Source organism: Zootoca vivipara, chromosome 2, assembly GCF_965207765.1.
Source record: "Zootoca vivipara chromosome 2, rZooViv2.hap1.1, whole genome shotgun sequence".
In the NCBI taxonomy this organism is placed as follows: Eukaryota; Metazoa; Chordata; class Lepidosauria; order Squamata; family Lacertidae; genus Zootoca; species Zootoca vivipara.
The window spans coordinates 9,810,459-9,833,175 of record NC_142584.1 but is presented as its reverse complement, the minus strand read 5'-3'; the positions used below and the strand labels follow the sequence as shown (position 1 = coordinate 9,833,175).

Below are 22,717 nucleotides of genomic sequence, written 5' to 3'. Positions count from 1 at the left end.
CCCCCTCCCTAGATTCATCATAGGTACATCATGAAAGGGGAGGTCTGGTGGCAGTAATCTGAGCAGTCTGGACCCTGCCCCCTGCCCCCCAAAACCTAATCAACAAAATTGAGAGATATTTACATTTCCCTGTTTCCCAGCCAAGTTAATCACACCCTTTTGTCTGGCAGTCAGGTATCAGGATGCCAGGGATTATCACTTTAATTCCTGAGACAATGAGAAGGTTCCCCCCACCCCACTTCTTCCTTGCAGAGGAACACCTGGTCAGAGAGAGAGTCAAAATGGTGTCAGAAAGGCCTGTCTTCCTGTGCTGCTTCAGACATGTGCCTGTACATTCATGTACATGTTTTATGAACAATTATTATATATATATAGATATGACCTCAAAATTCTTATAACAACTTCATACTTCAGAATGGAGTGAACATTTGAGACAGCCGTTGCACATGTGCAGATAAGTGCGTATGCGAAGAGAGCTTCGTGAACAGGAGTTCTGGGCGGCTTGTAAGGGGCAGGGGACCCGAAAAGGCCATGTGAGTTGGGTGACGAGATCTCTGCCCCCTCCTCTGGTGTGAACAACGTTGTGCAACAGTGGCTTGAAACACAGTGGGGACTGTATCCCTCAAAATTAGACGCTGCATGTTATGTGTGTTGAGCAGCACACATGTTGAATGTAATGTGCGAACAGCCTTAAGTGAACAGGGCCTTAAGGGGGACACAGAAGTCCAGAATGGCAATTGGAAGGGCCCCCAATCTAACCCTCTCTGAAGCCTCTATCTGCTGAGGCCACTGCCCACAGCCTGTGGGATATTATGAAACCAGGAGGGGAGGAGGGGAGGAGGCAGCAGCTGGCAGGGCCAGGAAGGAGCCTTGTGTTGAGTTATCAGCTCCTCACAAGGCATCCGCCTTCCTAACTTCCTGTGCAACTGGTAGACAGGCTTCTGCGGCAGTTATTCCTAAGCCAGACGCTTCCCCCCACCAACAGTCAGGATCCCCCAGAGACCCAGCTGAATATCCTCACCGCATCATGATGCTCGGGGGGGGGGGAGCAGAGGTGCCAGGAGGTGCTGGGGATAGAGACCCTTACCCATCATCATGTATACATGTCCTTGCAGCAAAAACAGAAAGAAATCCTTAGGGCTACATACTTAACTTGGGAGCAATTCCACAAAACAATGAATAAATGAGACTAACCTCTGAGTAGATATGGTTATGAGTGGCCAGCTCCTAATTCTTTCCTAGGATTGGCAGCTCTGGTCCTGAAATATGGCCATTGTCGCTTTCCGAACCACACGGAAAGGAGGACAGATGGGGTAGCTTCTGCCACCACTGCATTAAGCACGATAGCAGAAGCCATACTAAAACGACAAGAAGAAATCCCTTCTGTTCAACTTGCAAAGTTGTACAAACCCACTTAGGATCTGGAGCTGACAATCCTGCTCCTTGGTTTTTTGCTAAGTGCTAGAATTCATTGGCTTTTTCTGCTACCTTTGGCTCAGAATCCAACAGAGCAGAGTCCATGAGAAAATACGCAAATCCCTCCCCCTGCATTCAGTTCCTCACCCTTGCCCTAAGACCCCAGACACCTACACAATCCTTTAAAGACTTTTCGTCTAGCACCGCCAACTTTGTTGTCGGTCTCTGCCCCTGTGCTTTTAACAGCAGTGGGTTCTGCAGATATATTGGCAGAGGCTGGTGCTTTATTCACACCATGTGGTGCTCTCAAGTGCCCCATCTCAGCAGGGCAACCAGGAGGGAGCCCCTCTAAACACAGCAGAGTTGGCACACCACATTTTGATGCACCGTAATTGAAGCACTGCATCTTGCCAGCCAAAGAATGGCCCCTCTGTAAGACTGTCGTCTCCCTCGTCTAAAATTACCAAACTTTCCTTGTCGTTTAAAAAGTTACTTGGGCTGATTACTGCAGAGAACGCCGTTGTTGAAAGATCAAGAGCACACTAGGCTCTTATATGTTTTTCCTCCTCCTCCCTGGGAGGTTCCCAGGCTGGAATGCTGTGACCTGGCAATCTTATCAGCAAACCCAAAGCAAAATGAGCCAGGATGAGTGGGTGCGCAGAGCTCAGACTGTCCCCCAAGACCTACTAGACATTTACAAGGCTAAAATACTACCTATTCCTTGCTGGTTACACCAGTTACCAGGGTGATTCTGTGCCATATTTAAAGAATTGGTGATCATCTTTAAAGCCTAAACATTAGCAGGTTAGCTGAAGAACAACCTACATCAGGTGTGGAGAAGCTTTGGCACTCCAAATGTTGCTGAACTAGAATTCCCATCATCCCTGGCCAATACGCTTGCTGGGAGTTGTAGTATCTGGAGCAGTGGCAGAGCTTGTGCTCCCCTTAATCTGCCTCTGATCTGGAGAGTCAAAGGTTCTCCACACCTAGTTTAAACCTATACAAAAGTGCCCAGGCTCCGACATTGGCCACAGAAGCCTTGCTTGCAGGCCCATCGATAAGCTCCACCAGACAGGCTAGTCTAAGAAACAGGGTCTTTTCAATGGTGGCCCCATCACTGTGGAACTCTCTCCAACAAGACATGCATCTAGCTCCCTTGCTGGTCCTGTTCCAACAGGTCTTAAAGACTTTGCCACTTCAATTTGCTTTAACTGGATGGAGTTGGTGGTCTGTAATTGGCACTCCTGGTATCTATGGTGTGCGGGTATTTTTGGATGGTTTAATTGCTTTATGTCTTACATTTTATTTTTTATGATTTTAACTGTGAACTAACCTGAGGGGGCCCTGGCCCTGAAAGGAAGTATTATGATACCTAAATAAATATAGAATACTAAGGAACTTGCAACTTAGAACGGGGGGGGGCGGGGGCAGGGAAGGTGCCTCCTGACTGTCACAGTTTTGTAGGATGGTTTCAAATGCATACCAGGAACTTGAGGCTTGCACAGTTAAAGTGGATTAAAGGCTCTCTTGACCTAATGCAACAAATCCATTTTTTTCAAAGATAACTGACTTTTTGCTGTTAGGAAAGTGAAAGGTAAACGCACTAAAAAGTGTGGAATTAGTGGATTATTAATAGAAAGACATTAATAGAAAGAATGAATGCTCATTGTTGTATAATCTCTCTGCAAAGAAAATAAATAAAAAAATAAAAAAATCAGTCCCACTGCTTAACAAAGAAGGGATATAATCTAACCTCCTGTGTAAGCTTTGTTCATGCAAATCAGGATGGATGCTGAATAAACAGGTTGTGTGGAGGAGCCTGAGAGGACATCAATAGCAGCAGGGAGATTTAGGGAAGTGGGCTGGTGGTAGTGCGATAAAAAGATAATACTGATCAATACATGATTTGTGTCTGTATTTTCAAGATACAAAAATATAAACATTGGACAAATTCCACATTTAAAACATTGGCATCTTTGGCTCATTTCAAGTTATCTTTGGTACAAAAAACTTGAATGACATTGGAAAAAAAGGCACAAGAGAAGATACAAATATATCAGTGTTCAAATTCCACATTTTACACATTGGCATCTCGGGCTCGCCTCAAGTCCAAACGGAGTGAATGGGCCATAAAATGGCAAATGCAATTCAGTTTAAACAAGTGTAAAGTGCATCAGATTGCTGGGACAAATAATAATAAAAATAAAAATAATTATTAAAAAAGTGCTTTAAGAAAAAGTTGTGCTGGCACTCACCATGATGTGACACTCACAGGTGTCGGCACTGCGTACTCTTGAGTACCCCCAGAAAAAAAAAAAGTACTGATAATAACAACAATAATTTTACATTAAGGCTCATGGGGTCTGAACAGGCAATGCCTAGCAGAGTCATCAGTCATTTAGATACGATCAGTCCTTCAAACACAATTTCCCTAATGGTGAAGGAAAGAAGAAGAAGAAGAAAACCCGGCATGGAGTTGGCTGTGCAAACTCAAGCAAGGTCTTACTGTGAGCCTCCTGATGTTGTTGGGACTCCAGCTCCCATCAACCCTGACCATTAGCCATGCTGCCTGAGGCTGATGGGACTTGAAGTCCAGGAACACCTGCGAGGCCACTTGTTCCCCAACCCAGTTTTTTTGTATCCTCTCCAAGAGCTAAGGCACATGTTATGGTCAGTCACATCATGCGTTACCACCTGCTGGGGAGGCATGCCTGATCAAAGATACACTGGAGGTCAAGGGTTTAAAGCAGGGGTCCCCAAACTAAGGCCTGGGGGCCGAATGCTGCCCAATCACCTTCTAAATCCGGCCCGTGGATGGCCCAGGAATCAGCATGTTTTTATATGAGTAGAATGTGTCCTTTTATTTAAAATGCATCTCTGGGCTATTAGTGGGGCTGCCTGGTGTTTTCACATGAGAAGAATGTGTCCTTTTATTTAAAATGCATCACTGGGTTATTTGTGGGGCATAGGAATTCGTTCATTTTTTCCCCTCCAAAATATAGTCCGGCCCTCCATAAGGTCTGAGGGACAGTGGACCGGCCCCCTGCTGAAAAAGGTTTGCTGACCCCTGGTTTAAAGACTCCCTCACCCACCCACCCACCGAGCTGCACATTGTAAATAAAGAAAAAACTAGTCTTACTGAGTCATGTACTTTGGACCCCAAGTACAGACTGTCACAGCAGAAGAGATGTAGAGGAGGAGAGAGGCTCTTCTCACATATCCACAGCTACAGGTGTCCTCACTTCCTTGTAGCGAATCAGGAAGTAGGGGTAGCACTGGCAGCTTCTGAAGATAACAAAGATGTGTGGGTCACGGATACAATCTGTGCAGGAATCAAACCTGGGGGGAGTTCGCCTTAACCTTGAGCTGCCTTTCCACCAGCGACCAGTCAGCACTTTGGCCAGGAACATGTGACGCACATTGTTCTTGGCTGCTACGGCGTAGTGGTTTGAGTAGGAGGCATCCCTAGCAAAGTAAACGCCCTGGCCAAAAACTGCGCCGTTAACTGATCCTGCCAGGCCGGGGTTAAAGTTGCCTGTGCAAATAGGCTTTATCCGAGATGCCGCTGTGCCATGAAAGAGGTGTCTTTCCACGGAGGGATGGTCCTCTTCTGAGCGTACCTGGAACATGAGCCTCTTCTGTCTGATGGGAAAGAGAGAGAAGAAGAAAAGTGGATCATTTTATTTTATTTTAATTATTTATTAATAAAAATGATCTATACATCACGGTGTCATAAAAATACATCACAGTGGAATGGATGCCAGGCCAAGACCAGTCAGCCTCCATGGAAGGAAAAAGCCTCGTCCAAAGAAGATAAAGAAGAAGATTTGCAAAAAAAAAAAATTTGAACTATGCAGGACAAATTATTACAAAAAGGGCAACTGTTTAATGCATATTTTTAAAGCTTCGTGTATAGGTTTTTTTTACATTAGTATAACTTTTAAAAGTCACTTGTAATAAGATGAAGGTTTTAAAATTGGATTGTTAAGTATATAAGGTTTCATGGACGTGCATGAATATCGGTAAGTATATTATAATGGAACCAAGAGGGGGAGTGGAGGGAAGTTGACCAAAAAATTATGATTTAAAAAGTTGCTTATGATTTTTTTCTTTTTTTCTTGTTCTGTTATTTTTGGAAAATCAATAAAATGGTATATATCGATCGATATATCTCTCCATATATATATATATATATATATATATATATATATATATATATATATATCACAGTGGTTCAGAACAATATAAAAACATAAATTCATACTATAACATCATAAATAGCTAAAAACAATTTAAAAACAAAAAGAAATGTGCTCTTAATTGCCTGCTTTGGCCTGGCAGAAGAGAACATTTTTCAGCAGGTGTTTAAAAGTTGGTACAGAAGGCACCTGCTGAGCCTCTATTGGCAGGGAGTTCCACAGGACTGGGCCAATGACTTTCTCAACACCAGTCCTAAAGGATCTACACTGGCTCCCAGTACAGTGGACGCTCGGGTTGTGAATGTAATCCGTGGGGGAGGCACGTTCTCAACCTGCAGCGTTCGCAACCCGCAGTGCCGCGTCTGCGCACACGCGGGTCACGATTCGGTGTTTCTGTGCATGTGCAAAGCGCCGAAACCCGAAAGCAACCCATTCCAGTACTTCCGGGTTCGGCGTGGTGTGCAACCTGAAAACGCGCAACCTGAAGCGTCTGTAACCTGAGGTATGACTGTACATGTCTGAGCACAATTCAAAGTGTTGGTGCTGATCTTTGAAGCCCTAAATGGCCTTCGTCCTGTATAAATGAAAGAGCATCTCCACCCTCATTGTTCAGCCCAGACACTGAGGTCCACCTTCAAGGGCCTTCTGGTGATTCCCTCAAGTTACAAGGAACCAGACAGAGGGCCTTCTCAGCAGTGGTGCCCGTTCTGTGGAATACCCTCCCAACAGATGTTAAGGAGATAAAGAACTGCACATCTTTTAGAAGACACCTGAAGGCAGCCCTGTATCGGGAAATCTTTGATGTTTGATTATGTTTTTTTATGTGTTGGAAGCCGCCTAGTTTGGCTGGGGCAACCCAGCCAGATAGGTGGGGTATAAACAAAAAAATTGTAGGGTTGGAAGGGATCCCGAGGGTCATCTAATGCAATCCCCTGCAATGCAGGGACATGCAGGTGGCCCATAAGGGGCTCAAACATGAGACCTTGGTGTTACCAACACCACGTTCTAACCAACTGAGCTGAGAGAAGCTGCAGATGATCTCAGCGACTGAGCTGGAATATAAGGCTTCAGGCGATCCCCGAGATATCTTGGACTCAAGATGTTTAGGGTTTTGCAAATCACAACAAGAGCCTTAAACCTGGCTGGGTAGCAGATGGGCAGCCAATGCAGCTGTTTTGACCATTTCCAGGAGGTCAAGTGGAAGATGGCCTCCTAACTGAATGTGTGAATCACAGTACCCCAACAAATACGTGGCTGAATGGACATGGAAATCTTACACTGCATAGCTGAGGCAGAGCGATGAGAGTGTATAGGGCAGGCATCCCCAAACTGCGGCCCTCCAGATGTTTTGGCCTACAACTCCCATGATCCCTAGCTAACAGGACCAGTGGTCGGGGAAGATGGGAATTGTAGTCCAAAACATCTGGAGGGCCGCAGTTTGGGGATGCCTGGTATAGGGTGTTGGGCTTAAGAGAAGCAGGTCTGAGCTCATAACACTGGGCTTTGTGGATGGATTCAGGATGCATCTCTCAGCATCATACCATCCATATATGGTCAACCTAAGCTTCACGGCGTAACACCTGGGTGTGGAACCTGAGGTCTGGGGGCCAAATGCAGGCCTCTGGGCTTCTCTATCTGGCCCTAGAAATTTTTCTAGGCCCCCTTCCCTTCTTCTTGACCAAGGGGTGAGGGAGGGGGCTCAGAGGCTTTGTGGGTTCTAAGGGAAGACTTCAAGGGGACCATTGTACCATATTAGCAACTCCTGCTATATGAGGCAAACCAAACCCGCTGGCTAGCACTAGGAAAGCGTTACTGTATGTCGTGTGTATACTAGGCTCCTCACCTCATATACTTTTTCCAGAGTTGGTCATTGCGTATGCGGTAGATAGCCAGCACCAGCGCCTCGTCCTCGGGCAACTTGGCATGGAACAGCTTCTTCACCATCTGATAGGCTACTTCCGACAGAGTCACTTCTGCCATTGTGAAAGAAGAGCCTCTTTGAGGTGGCGGGACGCAGGCTGCAGGATAAGGCCCACAGAACAAATCTAGAGGATCTTCTCCTGCGAAAGCCGCAGTGGTCAGGGGTGAAGCAAGTGACCTGGAAGGGAAAAAGGACACAGGAACAGGATCAACTGGCTGTGGTTCTGCCTTGTCTGCAGGCAGACCCCTATATTTTAATGGGGGGGGGGGAGAGAGAGAGAGAGAGAGAGAGAGAGACTGTGCAAACCTATTATTGACCAGCTGATCTCACTCACACAAACACTCTCTCATTCAATGTCATGAATTGCACTAACTCAGTGGTTCCCAATTGGGGGTCCTTGTAACCCACACAAGAGGGCCTGTGGCAGCATTCATGTAACAAAAACTACCATAGAGATATCATGGCTTGGCTTTTGAAAAACAATGGGGTCCATAGTATTTAGCTAACTGGGAACCTCTGCACCGATTAAGTCACCCCAAACATTTGATTGGTTTTTAAGCAATGAACTGGGGAACTTCCTCAAAGGTCAAGAAATCTTGGCCGTGTGCATTTCTCTCATCTCTGCCCATTCTCTCTCCCAGTTTGCCACTCGCTTAGCGTTTTCCTGAACCAACTCCCTGTTCCAACCGCTTACACATCGGCAACATCGTTACACAAAAATATACAGTACAGTGTTCTGCAATTCATGGGTTGAAGGATTAGACATGTGCTCTCTGGTCCAGAAACTCTGAGGAGGAGGATGTGGGTCCAAACTCACCGCAAGCAGCGCATGGTAATGTAAGCTGAGCGCCAGATGGGTCGAATCGTGATCTCACGAGTGAAGCCTGTCTTTACGTTGCGCTGGATAAACTGTTTGAGGTCTACATTGTAAATTCGATCTTGCAGACAGAAGGCATGGTTCCACATGCCCCGCTCGTAAGCAGCAACGAGTTCCTGTGCGATAGGCTATGGAGAGAAAACACCAGAATTCCTCCCATCCTCTAGAACAGGTGTTGTTGTTTTTTCAAACTTTCTACGCTCGGGGCCCACCTGAGGTGGCTGAAAATAACCGAGGCCCACCAGACACAAAATCGTGGCACAGAGGAAAAGCCACAGAGGCAGAGTTTTGCATAATCAGCTGGCACTTACTAACTTCACTTTCTACTGAAGCCCTACACAAATCTGGAGCGCAGTTCCTAAGACCTTGTACGCCTTCTTTCCGGCAACTCCTGCAGTCAAACTGGTGCCAAACGTCTTGCTCAGCTTTCCTTTGGACTGCATCAGCGAGGCCAAGAGAGGGGGCTTGTCATCAAGGCAGCCCAGGACCTCCACACACACACTTTCCAGTCTTGAGCCTTGAGGATGTCTTTTCTGTGCTGCTAACCTAGTGGTTTGACTTCACTCTCCATTGTCTCTTGAGACAGACGGATGAGAACAACAACAACAAAATTGGAAATTGCTAAGTTCTTTTGCCACAGCATTTTCCTTGCAGCAAGGAGTTCCATCGCTTAGTTTTCCCCAGGCCAAGTACAGACATTTGCTCCGGAGGCAAATGTGAATCAGCCTCCCTTTCACAGGTGGAATTTGCTGATCCAGAGCAGCTCTAATTGGAGAAGACTTTTTTCTTTTATATTTCCCTCCTTCCCATGCCTCTTAACGTATTTTCGCCCATCTCCTGTAACGTCTTCTCCCGTTCTCCTCTCACAAACAACTTGTATCCTGTCCACAGACCTTCCCACTGGTTTCTTTCATCCCTCCTCCCTGATCCTTTCAGGCATCTCTTCCTCCTAGACAACATTCCTCTCTTATTCCTTTCTCTTTCCAATTAATGTAATGGTAATAAATATTAACCTTTTATCTCGCTTTGCAATTTCTTTCGATACCTCCTCTGGCTCTTTTCCCCTCAGGAGAGGGAACTCTCCAGAACTGCTCTGTCTCCTGGCCACTTTTACTCAGCATGCAAGGATCTGCCGGTGCTGACGTTGGCCCAACCAAAATGTTATGACACGGCTAGGGGACAAGGCGGGTTGTAGCACTGAGGCTCACCTGAGGTCCTCCTGCTCTGACCCACCATTTGAGAAACACTATCCAGGGACACCAGAGCACATTCAAAGGTTCTTATTAGCATGACTATGCTAGACCCTGAGGTCAACTCTTGGGGTTTTCTCAAAACACATTAATGTAATGCACACGATTCTAAGAAAAATCATAGGAAACCCCTTTATGAAACACACCTGCGCAACTTGTTGACTTTCCTCCCAGCTAGGCACAATACAGTGGAGCTTGCATAGCCCCATTTGAAGCCATCGTTTTGAAAACGATTTTTCTAGGTATGTCATGAAATTGCACAGCATTCCATTACTGGACACAGACACCCTCTAAGTGGCTAAAGGGCCTGCCAGTAAATGGTCGGACATTTGTACGCAATGGATGCAATAATTGAAGTACCCCAAGTCTGACGGATTTCATAAGTGTGCCTGTTTCCCTCCCAGTCAATTTTAGAAGGCGATAGAAGGAAACTGTCAGAGGGTCGTCGTGGCTACACTAGAGTAACTCCGCCTGAGTCCAGTTTGTCTTCAAAGACGTTTATTGTGCCATTTATTTACAGTGTAGAGACAGCTTAAAACATGACCTCTCATCCCGAATCAGAATCCGGCAATGGCGTACGTCTGTTCCTACGCCAGCAAAGTAGTCTGGGCACCCCAAAACGCCGCCCCCTTGACCTGTGTTGCGCCGCTCTCCTTACTTCTTGCGCCGGAAGGAGTGATGCCCTTTCAGCTTCCTCCCTGAGCAGTCGGTGCCCTGGCTCTGCAACATACCTGAGCATCTGCCTGCATCCCTCTGCCCCCCCCCCGAGCTTTCCCATTGTTCGTCCCTCTGATTTCTCTCCTCCTCCGAGTCTCTCCCTCCCCCTCTGGCTGCTTCAGAACCACTGGTGGTCTCTGTACGTAACAAGGTGGACGTCAGGATGATGGGGGCTGGAACCAAACAATGAGATGGCTCCATAATCAATTTTTTTTGGTAGCTCTGTGTCCTCTTACCTCATCATATTCCTTCCAATCACCGCTTTCATTCCAGTAAGCCTTCCACTCTGTAAAGAGGTAGGGACTGCAATCAGGGCTGCTGCTGTTGGACAGTCGCCTTACTTGGTCATACAGCCGCATCGGTGAGAGAACCATGGTGTTAAAGTTTAAGAAATACACGTTGCCCATCCTGCAAGGCAAGGAAGATAACCATCACCAGAGGGCGAGGATCTACGGAATACCTGTGTCCAGTTCTGGGCACCACAGTTCAAGAAGGATACTGACAAGCTGGAACGTGTCCAGAGGAGGGCAACCAAAATGGTCAAAGGCCTGGAAAAGATGCCTTATGAGGAACGGCTTAGGGAGCTGGGTATGTTTAGCCTGGAGAAGAGAAGGTTAAGGGGTGATATGATAGCCATGTTCAAATATATAAAAGGATGTCATATAGAAGAGGGTGAAAGGTTGTTTTCTGCTGCTCCAGACACGGAGCAATGGATTCAAGCTACAAGAAAGAAGATTCCACCTAAACATTAGGAAGAACTTCCTGACAGTAAGAGCTGTTCGACAGTGGAATTTGCTGCCAAGGAGTGTGGTGGAGTCTCCTTCTTTGGAGGTCTTTAAGCAGAGGCTTGACGGCCATCTGTCAGGAATGCTTTGATGGTGTTTCCTGCTTGGCAGGGGGTTGGACTGGATGGCCCTTGCAGTCTCTTCCAACTCTATGATTCTATGAATGCCTGGCTTTGCTTTCTCGCCTTTAACTTGATTTACTGAAAACAGCTGGAGAAGTTTTTCACCGCATGGGTAATGGTATTTTTTTTTATACAAGTATCTTCATCTAGTTTTAAAAAATAACACCTTCATACCAAACTGCTGTAAAAGCTAGAAGAGTTGCTAAAAAGTTATTAACCCTTACCTACAAGCTCAGTCAGAGCACCACTTCTAACTTGGAAAATACTCACCTAAATATACATTCCTGTTGGTGATTCTTAGCAAGAGTGAATTCTGTGGTGTGAGATAATGCCACGGTACTGTGCTCTACGCATTGTCTTCAGTCGCCCTGACGGATGCCCAAAAGTCTGCACTATAGTACATGTGCAACATGTACCTTGCCTTGGCGTAGCTTCACCTCTTTGCTGAAAGCCATTCTGTACCACATACTCAGTGAGAGCAAAGTTGTCTATTAGGATCTTTCCTACCCTGTTTCTCCGAAAATAAGACGTAGCCATAAAATAAGACGTAGCAGGATTTTTAAGCATTCAAGGAATATAAGCCATACCCCGAAAATAAGGCATAGTGATAGGCACAGCAGCAATGCCGCCCGCGGCAGGAGGAGGAGGAAAAAAAATAGGACACCCCCTGAAAATAAGCCATAGTGGGTTTTTTTGAGGAAAAATAAATATAAGACGGTTATTTTTGGAGAAACACGGTATTTCTTCTATGATCTGTCCATGCAAGACTCATACAGTGCAGATGTCCCTACCTTTTCGATGCATATTATAAAGTCAACAGCTTTGGGGGCTATAAATAGTTATCTGGCTCTGACCTCTACCAAAAAAGAAAAGAAAAGAAGTTCCTCTTATCTAGTCCAGTTGTCTATATTTCCACAGGAGATGCATTTCTCACGCCAGTCTGTTTGGAAGCTGTCCCAAACTTAATGCCATGTGCTGCCTCTTGAACCTTTATGACTGATTCACACTGGCACTGCTAACACAGCAGATGAGATTAAACAAGGTTATTAAAACAAAATACAAATTAAAAAGCAGCAGTTAAAGGGAGAATCAAAACACACAAATTCAATTGAGAGCTAACTGTTCTGTAAAGGGCCTGGAGAAACTGTAAATCAGGGGTTCCCAACAAAATTTTCTCGAGGACCCCTCATCGAGCCTCTATTGTGACAAGGACCCTCATTAATTCCTAATCCTAAAATTAAAAAGTGAGAGCCAAATTAAGAGTCTTTTTATATTTTATATTTATACGTTTTTTACAGTTACAACAGAGTACTCCATCAGTATACAGTTAGTTTTAATTTTCAGTTCTTAATGAGATAAACCACTTTTTAACCAACGGTCCATTTTTAACTACGCGAACTGTAGCTTCCGCGAAAAACAACGCTTTGTTTACAAACACTACTGTTTTGCAAAGAGGCAGCACGCGCCAGGGAGGAGGGAGGGGAATGGAGAAGACAGGGTACCTGCGCAGTAGCGCACAAATGAAGCCGACGCGCGCAAAGCATCTTGGGGAGGTGAGCGTTAGTAGAATGTGCGCGCTGCCTCTTTGCAAAACAGTAGTGTTTGTAAAGCGCCACCTAACGGCATACAGCAGAACTACTGCCTCTATCTAATTCTAGTTTTGCGCTAGAATCTGCTCATGCAGGAAGCGGCCAAAACAAAAAATCTGTTATCATACGAAATATATTTAATATATTTTTTAGCATCTTGCGGACCCCTCTGGCATAGGGGTCCGCGGACCACCTGTTGGGAACCACTGCTGTAAATGGTCTTTGGCTTACAGGAAAAAATCTAGAAACTTCAGCATCAGGTGAACCTCCCTAGGGAGAGGATGTCACTATTAGTGTCACTAGGGAAGCGTAGACATTATATCTTTGAAGCACATTCAAAGCTCAATCTTTTCTGCAAGGAATTCTGGGCACTGTAGTTTACCACTCACTGTAGTTTACCACTCAGAGTTACAATTCCCAACAGCCTTTAAAAAACTACAGCACCCAGAGTTCTTTGAGAGGGAAGGTGTGCTTCAAAGGTGTAGGGGCCCCCTCTCTACCTACCATATCTAGGTGCACTCGAAGAACAGACTCTGATGTAATGGCAGGCTGATATGGAGGTAAGCGATCCTTTCAGGGATTCTGGACGGCTAAATTGTCTAAATCAGGCACCCCCAAACTGCGGCCCTCCAGATGTTTTGGCCTACAACTCCCATGATCCCTAGCTAACAGGACCAGTGGCCAGGGAAGATGGGAATTGTAGTCCAAAACATCTGGAGGGCCAAAGTTTGGGGATGCTTGGTCTAAATTGTGTCCAGAAGGCACAATAATGGTAGTGATAGGCAACTTTCCTTTTTCAAGAAACCACTGAAAAGAGTTTGAAGTGCTGGAACACACTTTGAAAACCACCGAGACACCTCAATTTTACAAGTATGGATGTCAGGATTTCAACCATAATCCCTGTCCCATAATGACGGATGTGAAGGAAGCAAAGCTAATTTCTTAGCAAACACTGAAGGACAGGCATTCTCTTTTATCAACTGCTTCACAAGTTCTGGGGCAGAACCCAGGGATCGCAAGTACGTTCCAGAGTTGAACCTGGCTCTGGGGCTCTTTCCTCCCGAAAGCTGAAAGGAGAAAGATGTATGGTCCTTACCTGTCCTTCAGCTGCGCCGTGGGGACTTCCTGTTCACAGTAGAGCTTCTCCAGATGCTGCTGAGCTGAGAAACTGAAACTGAGCCACACTTTGTCTTTCTGGCGGCGCCACTGCCAGTGGTAGGGAAACGGGGTATGATGATAAGGGCACTGCTGCCGAAAGGAACAGCATCCTAGCAGAAAGTTGTCGCAGATCGGCACGCTGCTCTTCTGATGGACGTGGTATAGCGGGACGTCGTCTGTGCCAGGTAGCTTCAGGATTGTAATGCCCAGCAACTCATCCTGCAAGGAGGTGTGGCCCAGCTCAGACACAGAGGACTCTGCATTTTCTGCCATCTGGGTGCAATTGAAATGCAGGATCCAAACTGCACACAGGCTAACGCCAGGCAGGCCCCCAGGAGAAGGGTCTTGCTTCTATCTCTAATATAAAATATAAAATATCTCATCACCGCTCATTGTACATACCAATCCCGTTTTTAAAAACCAGGCAAATCCAGTGACTTAACGAAACATGCCTGCACTCTAGAAGTAAGTTTTACTTTCACTTTCTCATTCAGCTATTTGAAAGCAGCTTGTATCTTTCCAAGCAAGGCACTTAGAGAGGCTACCGGGTTACTCGCTCTGCTGTTCCTGTGCCCGGCGCACAGAAACTTAGCAGGTGAGGCTTAAAAATAGAGAGAAAGAGATGGAGATGATAATAATATAATCACCATTGTCATCAGTTCCCTCATTCACGTCACTGTAAATTGTATGGGGGTGGGAATCCAATGTAGGATTTGGATTTTATGGGTTTGTCCATTTTTGAGCATTATTTAGCTGTTAATCCACTCCCCAACCCTATATTCAAATTAGACCAGAGTAATCCACTCCAACACATATTTGAATTTGGATATGAGGAGCAAGCCAGGTCTTTCCTGTTCCTATCAGTAGGTGTTTCCACTTTTTTGTCTCTGCCTCATTTGTTGATTTTATTATATCAATAAAGTCCTGTATGCAGATAGCTTTGCGGGTATGTTGATTTTTTTTCCTCTGCCCAAGAAGTGTGCCAAAGCACACTTTGGGCAACTGTAAATATGCTTGTACAGTTTTACCTTGCAAGTCGAATGGAATCTGTTCCGGAAGTCCGTTTCAACTTCCAAAACATTTGGAAACCAAAGTACAGCTTCTGATTGGCTGCAGGAAGTTCCAACCGGAAGCTGCGGAAGCCCCATCGGCCGTTTGGGTTCCAAAGAATGTTCGCAAACTAGAACACTCACTTCCAGGTTTGCGGCATTCGGGAGCCAAAACGTCCGAGTACCAAGGCGTTTGGGATTCAAGGTACAATGGTATGTTTTCTTTGGGTGAGTGCAAACCAGAGGGATCAAAAGAAAACATTTTATAAAAGGCTAAGCTCCTGAGTAGCATGTTGGGCGGGGGGGGGGGGGGGATGAAAGCAATCGTAAATTCTCAGTACATATTTGGTGTATGAAGTTTTAGGTGTTTTCCAGGAGGAGCCCGTTGTGTGTTCACTGAGCATCTTCAGTCCTCAATGAGCTCTCTCTCTCTCTCTCTCTGTGTGTGTGTGTGAAGTGCACAGAAGCAAGAGCCCATCCACTCCCCCCATGTGCTATGGAAGAATGACTCCACAGCAGAGAAGGTATGAGATCATCATTCCCCCAATTTCATGCTGGGCCCCTTTAGTACCAAGAGATTAAAGGTAAAGGTAAAGGGGCCCCTGACCATCAGGTCCAGTCGTGTCCGACTCTGGGGTTGCGGCGCTCATCTCGCTCTATAGGCCGAGGGAGCCAGCGTTTGTCCGCAGACAGCTTCCGGGTCATGTGGCCAGCATGACAAAGCTGCTTCTGGCGAACCAGAGCAGCGCACGGAAATGCCGTTTACCTTCCCGCCGGAGCAGTCCCTATTTATCTACTTGCACTTTGATGTGCTTTCGAACTGCTAGGTTGGCAGGAGCTGGGACCGAGCAACGGGAGCTCACCCCATTGCAGGGATTCGAACCGCCGACCTTCTGATCAGCAAGCCCTACCCTGTTTCTCATATTTTAAGACATACCCATAAAATAAGCCATAGCAGGATTTTTAAGCATTCAAGGAATATAAGCCATACCCCGAAAATAAGACATAGTGATAGGCACAGCAGCAATGCCGGCCGCGGCAGGAGGAGGAGGAAAAAAATAAGACATCCCTTGAAAATAAGCCATAGTGTGTTTTTTTGAGGAAAAAATAAATATAAGACGTGTCTTATAATATGAGAAACACGGTAGACTCTGTGGTTTAACCCACAGCGCCACCTGGGTCCCTACCAAGAGATTTGTTGTTTAGTCATTTAGTCGTGTCCGACTCTTCGTGACACCAAGAGGTTAATTCCCCATAATCAGCTGGCATTTTGAGAGTTGCTCCACACGGCAGTATAATACAGTGCTAACTTATTTATTTATTTATTTATTTATTTATTTATTTATTTATTTATTTATTTATTATAGTTATGTACCACCTTTATCTTCCAATGATCTCAAGGCAGTGTGCATGGTTCTCCTCCCCATTTGATCCTCACAACAACCCTGTGAGATAGGTTAGGTTAAGAGATGGTGGCTGGCCCAAGGTCATCCAGTGAGCTTCATGGCTGAGTGGGGAAAAAGAAAGGGAAATCAGTAATAAAACTGGGGAATTTATTCACCATAGTATCAGCTATGCAGACAACTGAGTTATTTTCAATGGGACCACTGTGTAGGTAGGGAAAGGGTTAAGTACATTGCATGATTCCTCCCACCACTGCAATTTAACCAGGGCGGGAGAAACTGATATAATGCTATTTGGAAAGGGAAGATTTAGGAATTATTGCTAGACATGAACCAGAGAGAAGAATATCTAGAACAATCTGTACAGGCCAGAATTAGTGAGAATAGCAACAAGAAAAGCTATCTACACCTGACAAAATTGCACAACTATTCTATTGACCGTAACAGATTAGAGAACTGGGCCAAAGCAAACAAGATGAATTTTAACAGGGAGAAATGTACTACACTTGGGCAAAAAAAAAAAAAAATGAAAGGCACAAATACAGGATGGGTGACACCTGGCTTGAGAGCAGTACACGTGAAAAGGATTTAGGAGTCTTGGTAGGCCACAAACTTGACATGAGTCAACAGAGTGATGTAGCAGCTAAAAAGCCTATGCAATTCTGGGCTGCATCAATAGGAGTATAGCATCTACCCTGTTTCTCATATTTTAAGGCATCCCCATAAAATAAGCCATAGCAGGATTTTTAAGCATTCAAGGAATATAAGCCATACCCCGAAAATAAGACATAGTGATAGGAGCAGCAGCAATGCCGGCCGCGGCAGGAGGAGGAGGAAAAAAATAAGACACCCCTTGAAAATAAGCCATAGTGTGTTTTTTTGAGGAAAAAATAAATATAAGACGTGTCTTATAATATGAGAAACACGGTAGATCAAGGGAAGTAATAGTACCACTGCTCTGGTCAGACCTCACCTGGAGTACTGTGTCCAGTTCTGGGCACCACAGTTCAAGAAGGATACTGACAAGCTGGAACGTGTCCAGAGGAGGGCAACCAAAATGGTCAAAGGCCTGGAAACGATGCCTTATGAGGAACGGCTTAGGGAGCTGGGCATGTTTAGCCTGGAGAAAAGAAGGTTAAGGGGTGATATGATAGCCATGTTCAAATATATTAAAGGATGCCATATAGAGGAGGGAGAAAGGTTGTTTTCTGCTTATCCAGAGATGCGGAAACGGAGCAATGGATTCAAACTACAAGAAAGAAGATTCCACCTAAACATTAGGAAGAACTTCCTGACAGTAAGAGCTGTTCGACAGTGGAATTTGCTGCCAAGGAGTGTGATGGAGTCTCCTTCTTTGGAGGTCTTTAAGCGGAGGCTTGACGGCCATATGTCAGGAATGCTTTGATGGTTTTTCCTGCTTGGCAGGGGGGTGGACTGGATGGCCCTTGAGGTCTCTTCCAACTCTATGATCCTATGATTCTATTCTATTGAGCTTAAAAACAAAAGGTTGGATCTGTTGATATCTTGGGGTGGAGGAGGGGCTGGAAGCTGAAGAAGGAAAACATGAGAAGGGGATGTTTCGTTCGTGGTATCATGCAGATATCCTATAAAAAGTCAGAGAATAAAATGCAGCTATTCCACAGTAAATGACCAGAGTGGAAGCAGCCCTTTCATGGATATTCAAGGAGGAAAAGTCATTCCCGCCCCCCCCCACAATAGATTGCAACCCCCCAGCTTCCCAGCTTTCATTTTTTTAAAAAAGAATAAGGGTTCATTCATACTGTTGTTTCACATAGCTAGTCTTGCATCTCCATTGATTCTCAGTTGACCATATGATGTTCACGTCCAAATCACTGCTTTCCCACACTTTTCCTTTCCTCGGTCTGGATTTTCTTATACCAGAGATACTCTGAAAATGAGAGTTTTTGAGAAAATCAGGATTGAGTGTGGAGAAAGTGAGGGAAGGCAGCGATTTGGAGCAGAATGCCATATGGACAATGGAGAATTAATGCACAGGAAGCTCACTACCCGCAATAAACAAGTATGGATGAGTCCCAAGTTTCTAGGATTTGTAGAACTAAAGATATGTGGCAAAATGTACAGAGACTATTCTCTGTGCGATAAACTAGCCTGCTCCCCACCTTTGTTGTTTTACTTTGCAATTTCCCCTGGAAAAGTTCTTCCAGACATCCATGCTCCCTTTGTTAATGTTTTTTTTTGTATACTTGGAATTACCCTGGGATCTTCCAGTTGAGGTTATGTTTTTTGAGTGTGTGCTAAAATCTAAGCATGGCCAGATGCTAGAGCAACACTTTCCAGAAGCGTGGGTATTTCCTCTCTGTAAAAAGCATGGGAAACACCAGCAGCCACATCATTCTTGGTTGTTAAGTGGGAGCAACAGCCTTATTTTTCTAACTCATTGTGCAATCGACCCCACCGAACTTCTTCCATTTTGCAATCTAGTGGCACTATTGGCAAAGCTGCTTGTCCTGGCTTGCACTTGGCCCAGTGGCTCCTCCCCTCCCCACAACATCCTCTTTCAGTGAAGATGAAACCAATTCCGCAGGTGCCTCGACCATATGCAGTACATTTTTTTGTCAAGTATTATCCTCATTTGCAAACTCAATTATTTCTAAAAAGCTCGACTAAGTTTCTCCCAAACCATAGCACTAGTCCTGTTCTTTTTCAGATGGCTGCACTGTGTGAGGTTTCTAAATGCTGGTTTGTAGAAATCTCGAGAGTTTCCATTGTACACATGCAAGCTAACGTAGTGCTACTGTCTCACCAAACAATATCCTGAAGATTGACTGATTGGGGAAAATCTTCTGAGGAGTAGAGCACAATGAATGACATGGGCTTTCATCCATGGAGGTTTATGCCATAGTAAATCTGCTGACTTTTAAGTTAACATGCAAGTCTGTTATTGCTTTTCCTGCAACTGCTTGGCTAGGTAAAGGTAAAGGGACCCTTGACCATTAGGTCCAATCGTGACCGACTCTGGGGTTGCGGCGCTCATCTCGCATTATTGGCCGAGGGAGCCGGCGTACAGCTTCCAGGTCATGTGGCCAGCATGACTAAGCTGCTTCTGGTGAACCAGAGCAGCACACAGAAATGCTGTTTACCTTCCCGCTGTAGCGGTTCCTATTTATCTACTTGCACTTTGAGGTGCTTTCGAACTGCTAGGTTGGCAGGAGCTGGGACCGAGCAACAGGAGCTCACCCCATCACAGGGATTCGAACCGCCGACCTTCTGATCAGCAAGCCCTAGGCTCAGTGGTTTAACCCACAGCGCCACTTGGGTACACACCATTAATTTAAAGTACATTTCCCACATCTCAAAGAATCCTGAGAATTATAGTTTACTCCTCACAGAGCCACAATTCCTAGCACTCTCAACAAACCACAGTTCCCAATATGCTTTGGGAGAAGTCATATACTTTAAATGTAGAGTGTGTGTGCATCCCGTGTCATGCCTATCTCAATGGAACTCATTGGAAAGCTGCTTTGCATTGAGTCGGACTACCGTTACTTTCAGCCTGGGACTGTCCACAAGGGCTGGCAACAAGTTCCCAGGGTTTCAGGCAGGAGACATTCCAAACACTACCTGCAGATTGACTCTGGGACCTTCTGAATCCAAAGCAGATGCTCTTATGCTCAGTTATGGCCCATCTGCAACTTGAATTAAAGCTTATGATGCTCTTGTTGTTGTTGTTGTTTAGTCGTTTAGTCATGCCTGACTCTTCGTGACCCTGTTGTAAGAATTTTAAGGTTATATATATATATATATAAAATAACTAGTGTCATTCAGCCCTTTAAGTAAACGGGCGCTAGCCGGGCGGGAATGGAGGGGAAGCCCTGGGACCGCGCAGGCGTCACCTCCGTCGCCGCCTCCACCGGCGGGGATGTGCATCGAGGGCCCCAGGCTCCCCCTTGGGTGGTTTGCTGTGGTGGCGGGCGGGCAGTTTGTGTGTGTATGTGTGCGAGAGAGAGAGAGAGGGGGGGGGAAGCAAGCGGGGCTTCTCCGGGACACGCTGCCTGCGCGAGCTAAGGGAAAAAGAAGCAGCCATGAGAGGGGAAAGTTGCGGCTGCGCTTCCCTCCAGTCGAGCGGGGAGTGGCGGCCGCCAGAGCTTGAAGGGCGGGAGGGCGAGGGAGGGAAGGAGGCAGGCAGGAGGTCCGACATGCGGCAACTTCCCCTTCCCCTCAGAGTCGGACTCTCCCCCCCCTCCCCAAACCGTCCCTCACAATTTTGTCTCCTTTCCTCTTCGGACACTACCCCCCCTTCTCATAACTCCACCTTTCTTTACTTTTTCTTGAGGGGGGAATCCCCAATGGTGCCTTCCATTATGTCCTCTCAACACCATTCAGGGGGGTGGGGAGAGCGTGTGTGTGTCCAGTCTCTGCGTCCAATCCCTGTGTCCGTGGGGCACATGTGCAGTAGTGCAAACCCAGGGACACAGGGACTGGACACAGAGACACTTGCACTTTATTATATAGGATTGTTCATAAACATGTACATGAATGTACAGGCACATGTCTGAAGCAGCACAGGAAGACAGGCCTGACTGACACCATTTTGACTCTCTCTGACCAGAATCACACACACACACACACACATTTCCACATGACTATCAACTTGGGAGCCATAATCCTGTAAGCCGGAGGCTCTGCCAACTGGACATTTCCCCATCAATGGTGCCAAACTGCTAGCTATCTCATTCACAATGGAAGACTCCTCCGAACAAAAGATAGTGATCAACTTTTAGGAAACTGTTAATTTCTCTTTGTGTTTAGGAATTCACACCTGGGAGGGGTGAGAGGAGGACTAGGAGAGGTGTCAAAGCTGCTCAGATTTCTACCTTGAACCCTCCCTTTTTGTGAGGTATTGATTATGTAGCTGTGATGTAGGAATGATGTATTCTGGGGGTGTTGCTGGGTGATGGGAAAACTGATAAAAGTGGAGGTTCTCTCTTGTTCTGGGTTCCTTCCTTGTTCTCCTGCGTGAGGGGAAGGACCCTGTTGCAACAGCAAAAATAAAGGCTTTGCTTCTCAAAATTCTCTGGTTGGCCTCTGTTATATTCTCCGACCGATGGAGAACCCAATAAGGGCTCTTGTGTACCCCATAAGGGAATAAGGGCAGATTTTTGCTTATAACAACCCCATGGACCAGAGCACGCCAGGCACTTAGTGCTGGTATATAATCTCACCTCCCTCCATTACCTGGCTGCCACTCTCACCATTAGCTCTTTAAAAAGGGAGCTCCTAGCACAGAAATGGTAGTGAGCTCTTAAGGCTCCAATCCTAACCTCACCCCAGTTACCTGGGACTAAATTTCATTTAATTCAAAAATACTTCTGAGTAGACCTGGTTAGAATTTTGCTGTTAAAATGTAAAGGCAGAAATTAAATCAGAATTTAGTAAAATTGACATGCAATCTCTCATTGCTCCTGACCTTTGGTTTGCCTTCAAACTGTAGCAGGACTTCAGAGGTGAGGGGAAGAAAAGCCATCAATGTAACCAAAATAAGAAATTGGTAAGTATTTCCTTCCCACATCCCTGTAATAGCTTTACAGTTTTTGTGCAAAACTGGGGTAAAATTGCTGAGCCTTTCACAAGTTTTTATTGCCTTCTCTTTCTATGAGCAGTGACAACAATGGGATGCAGGTCTTATAGGAAAAGGGAGAAGTCAGTCAGAATGGCCTCAACACTGGTGTTTTGTTTTGTTTTGTTTTTACAGGGAAAGGGTTGCCCGATTGAAGTGCCCATAAACAGCAGCAGGGGTGAAAGGAGGGGTTGAGTTTCTCCAGCTTATTTCTCTCTTCTGAAGAATTCTGGTGAGTGCATGGAGACTAAAATTAAGCTCTGAATCAGGCTAGCGCTAAAAATCCCTTTTTATTGCTGTTGTTGCAATAGCATTTCCAGGAATCCAGGGATAGCTCACGGGGCTTTCTCTCTGAAGTTAAAGCCGCCTGCCCTCTGGTGGTTGATTTCCAGGTGAACTCTTGCAGTGGCTCCTGTGGAGACATCTGCTAAGCTTTGGAGTTGCGGGGTAAGAAAGGTTTAGCCTGTTTGGTATTTGGACTAAAGTCCTTTAAAAAGTGGCAGGAGGTGGCGGTGGCAGCAGGGAGCAGAATGCCCAGCTCAGGTTTTAGGGTATTTTCACACATGGCAGGAGATGTACAGTACGTCCAAGCCCATCTCTTACTATTTCCATGTGTGAATGAATGCTGTCAG

At 45.7% G+C, this 22,717-nt stretch overlaps 1 protein-coding gene across 8 annotated transcripts in view; it reads right to left on the bottom strand.

The window, feature by feature from the left end:
• Window positions 1–3,314: 3,314 nt before the first annotated feature.
• LOC118077474 (protein mono-ADP-ribosyltransferase TIPARP) overlaps window positions 3,315–22,717 on the bottom strand; it is a 22,951-nt gene continuing 3,548 nt past the window's right edge. For 3 of the 8 annotated variants that reach the window (XM_088661291.1, XM_088661289.1, XM_060272078.2), the window contains 6 exons: window positions 16,462–16,590; window positions 13,973–14,391; window positions 10,617–10,788; window positions 8,354–8,541; window positions 7,459–7,713; window positions 3,315–5,058 (listed from right to left, as the gene is read on the bottom strand). In XM_088661291.1, coding sequence (XP_088517417.1) covers window positions 4,629–5,058; window positions 7,459–7,713; window positions 8,354–8,541; window positions 10,617–10,788; window positions 13,973–14,307 — 1,380 coding nt within the window. In that variant the 5' untranslated portion in view covers window positions 14,308–14,391; window positions 16,462–16,590 and the 3' untranslated portion in view covers window positions 3,315–4,628. Of the gene's footprint in view, window positions 5,059–7,458; window positions 7,714–8,353; window positions 8,542–10,616; window positions 10,789–13,972; window positions 14,392–16,458; window positions 16,594–18,267; window positions 18,396–20,089; window positions 20,235–22,717 lie in introns of those variants that run through there. The other 5 variants (XM_088661290.1, XM_060272076.2, XM_060272075.2 and 2 more) reach the window with 4 other exon arrangements.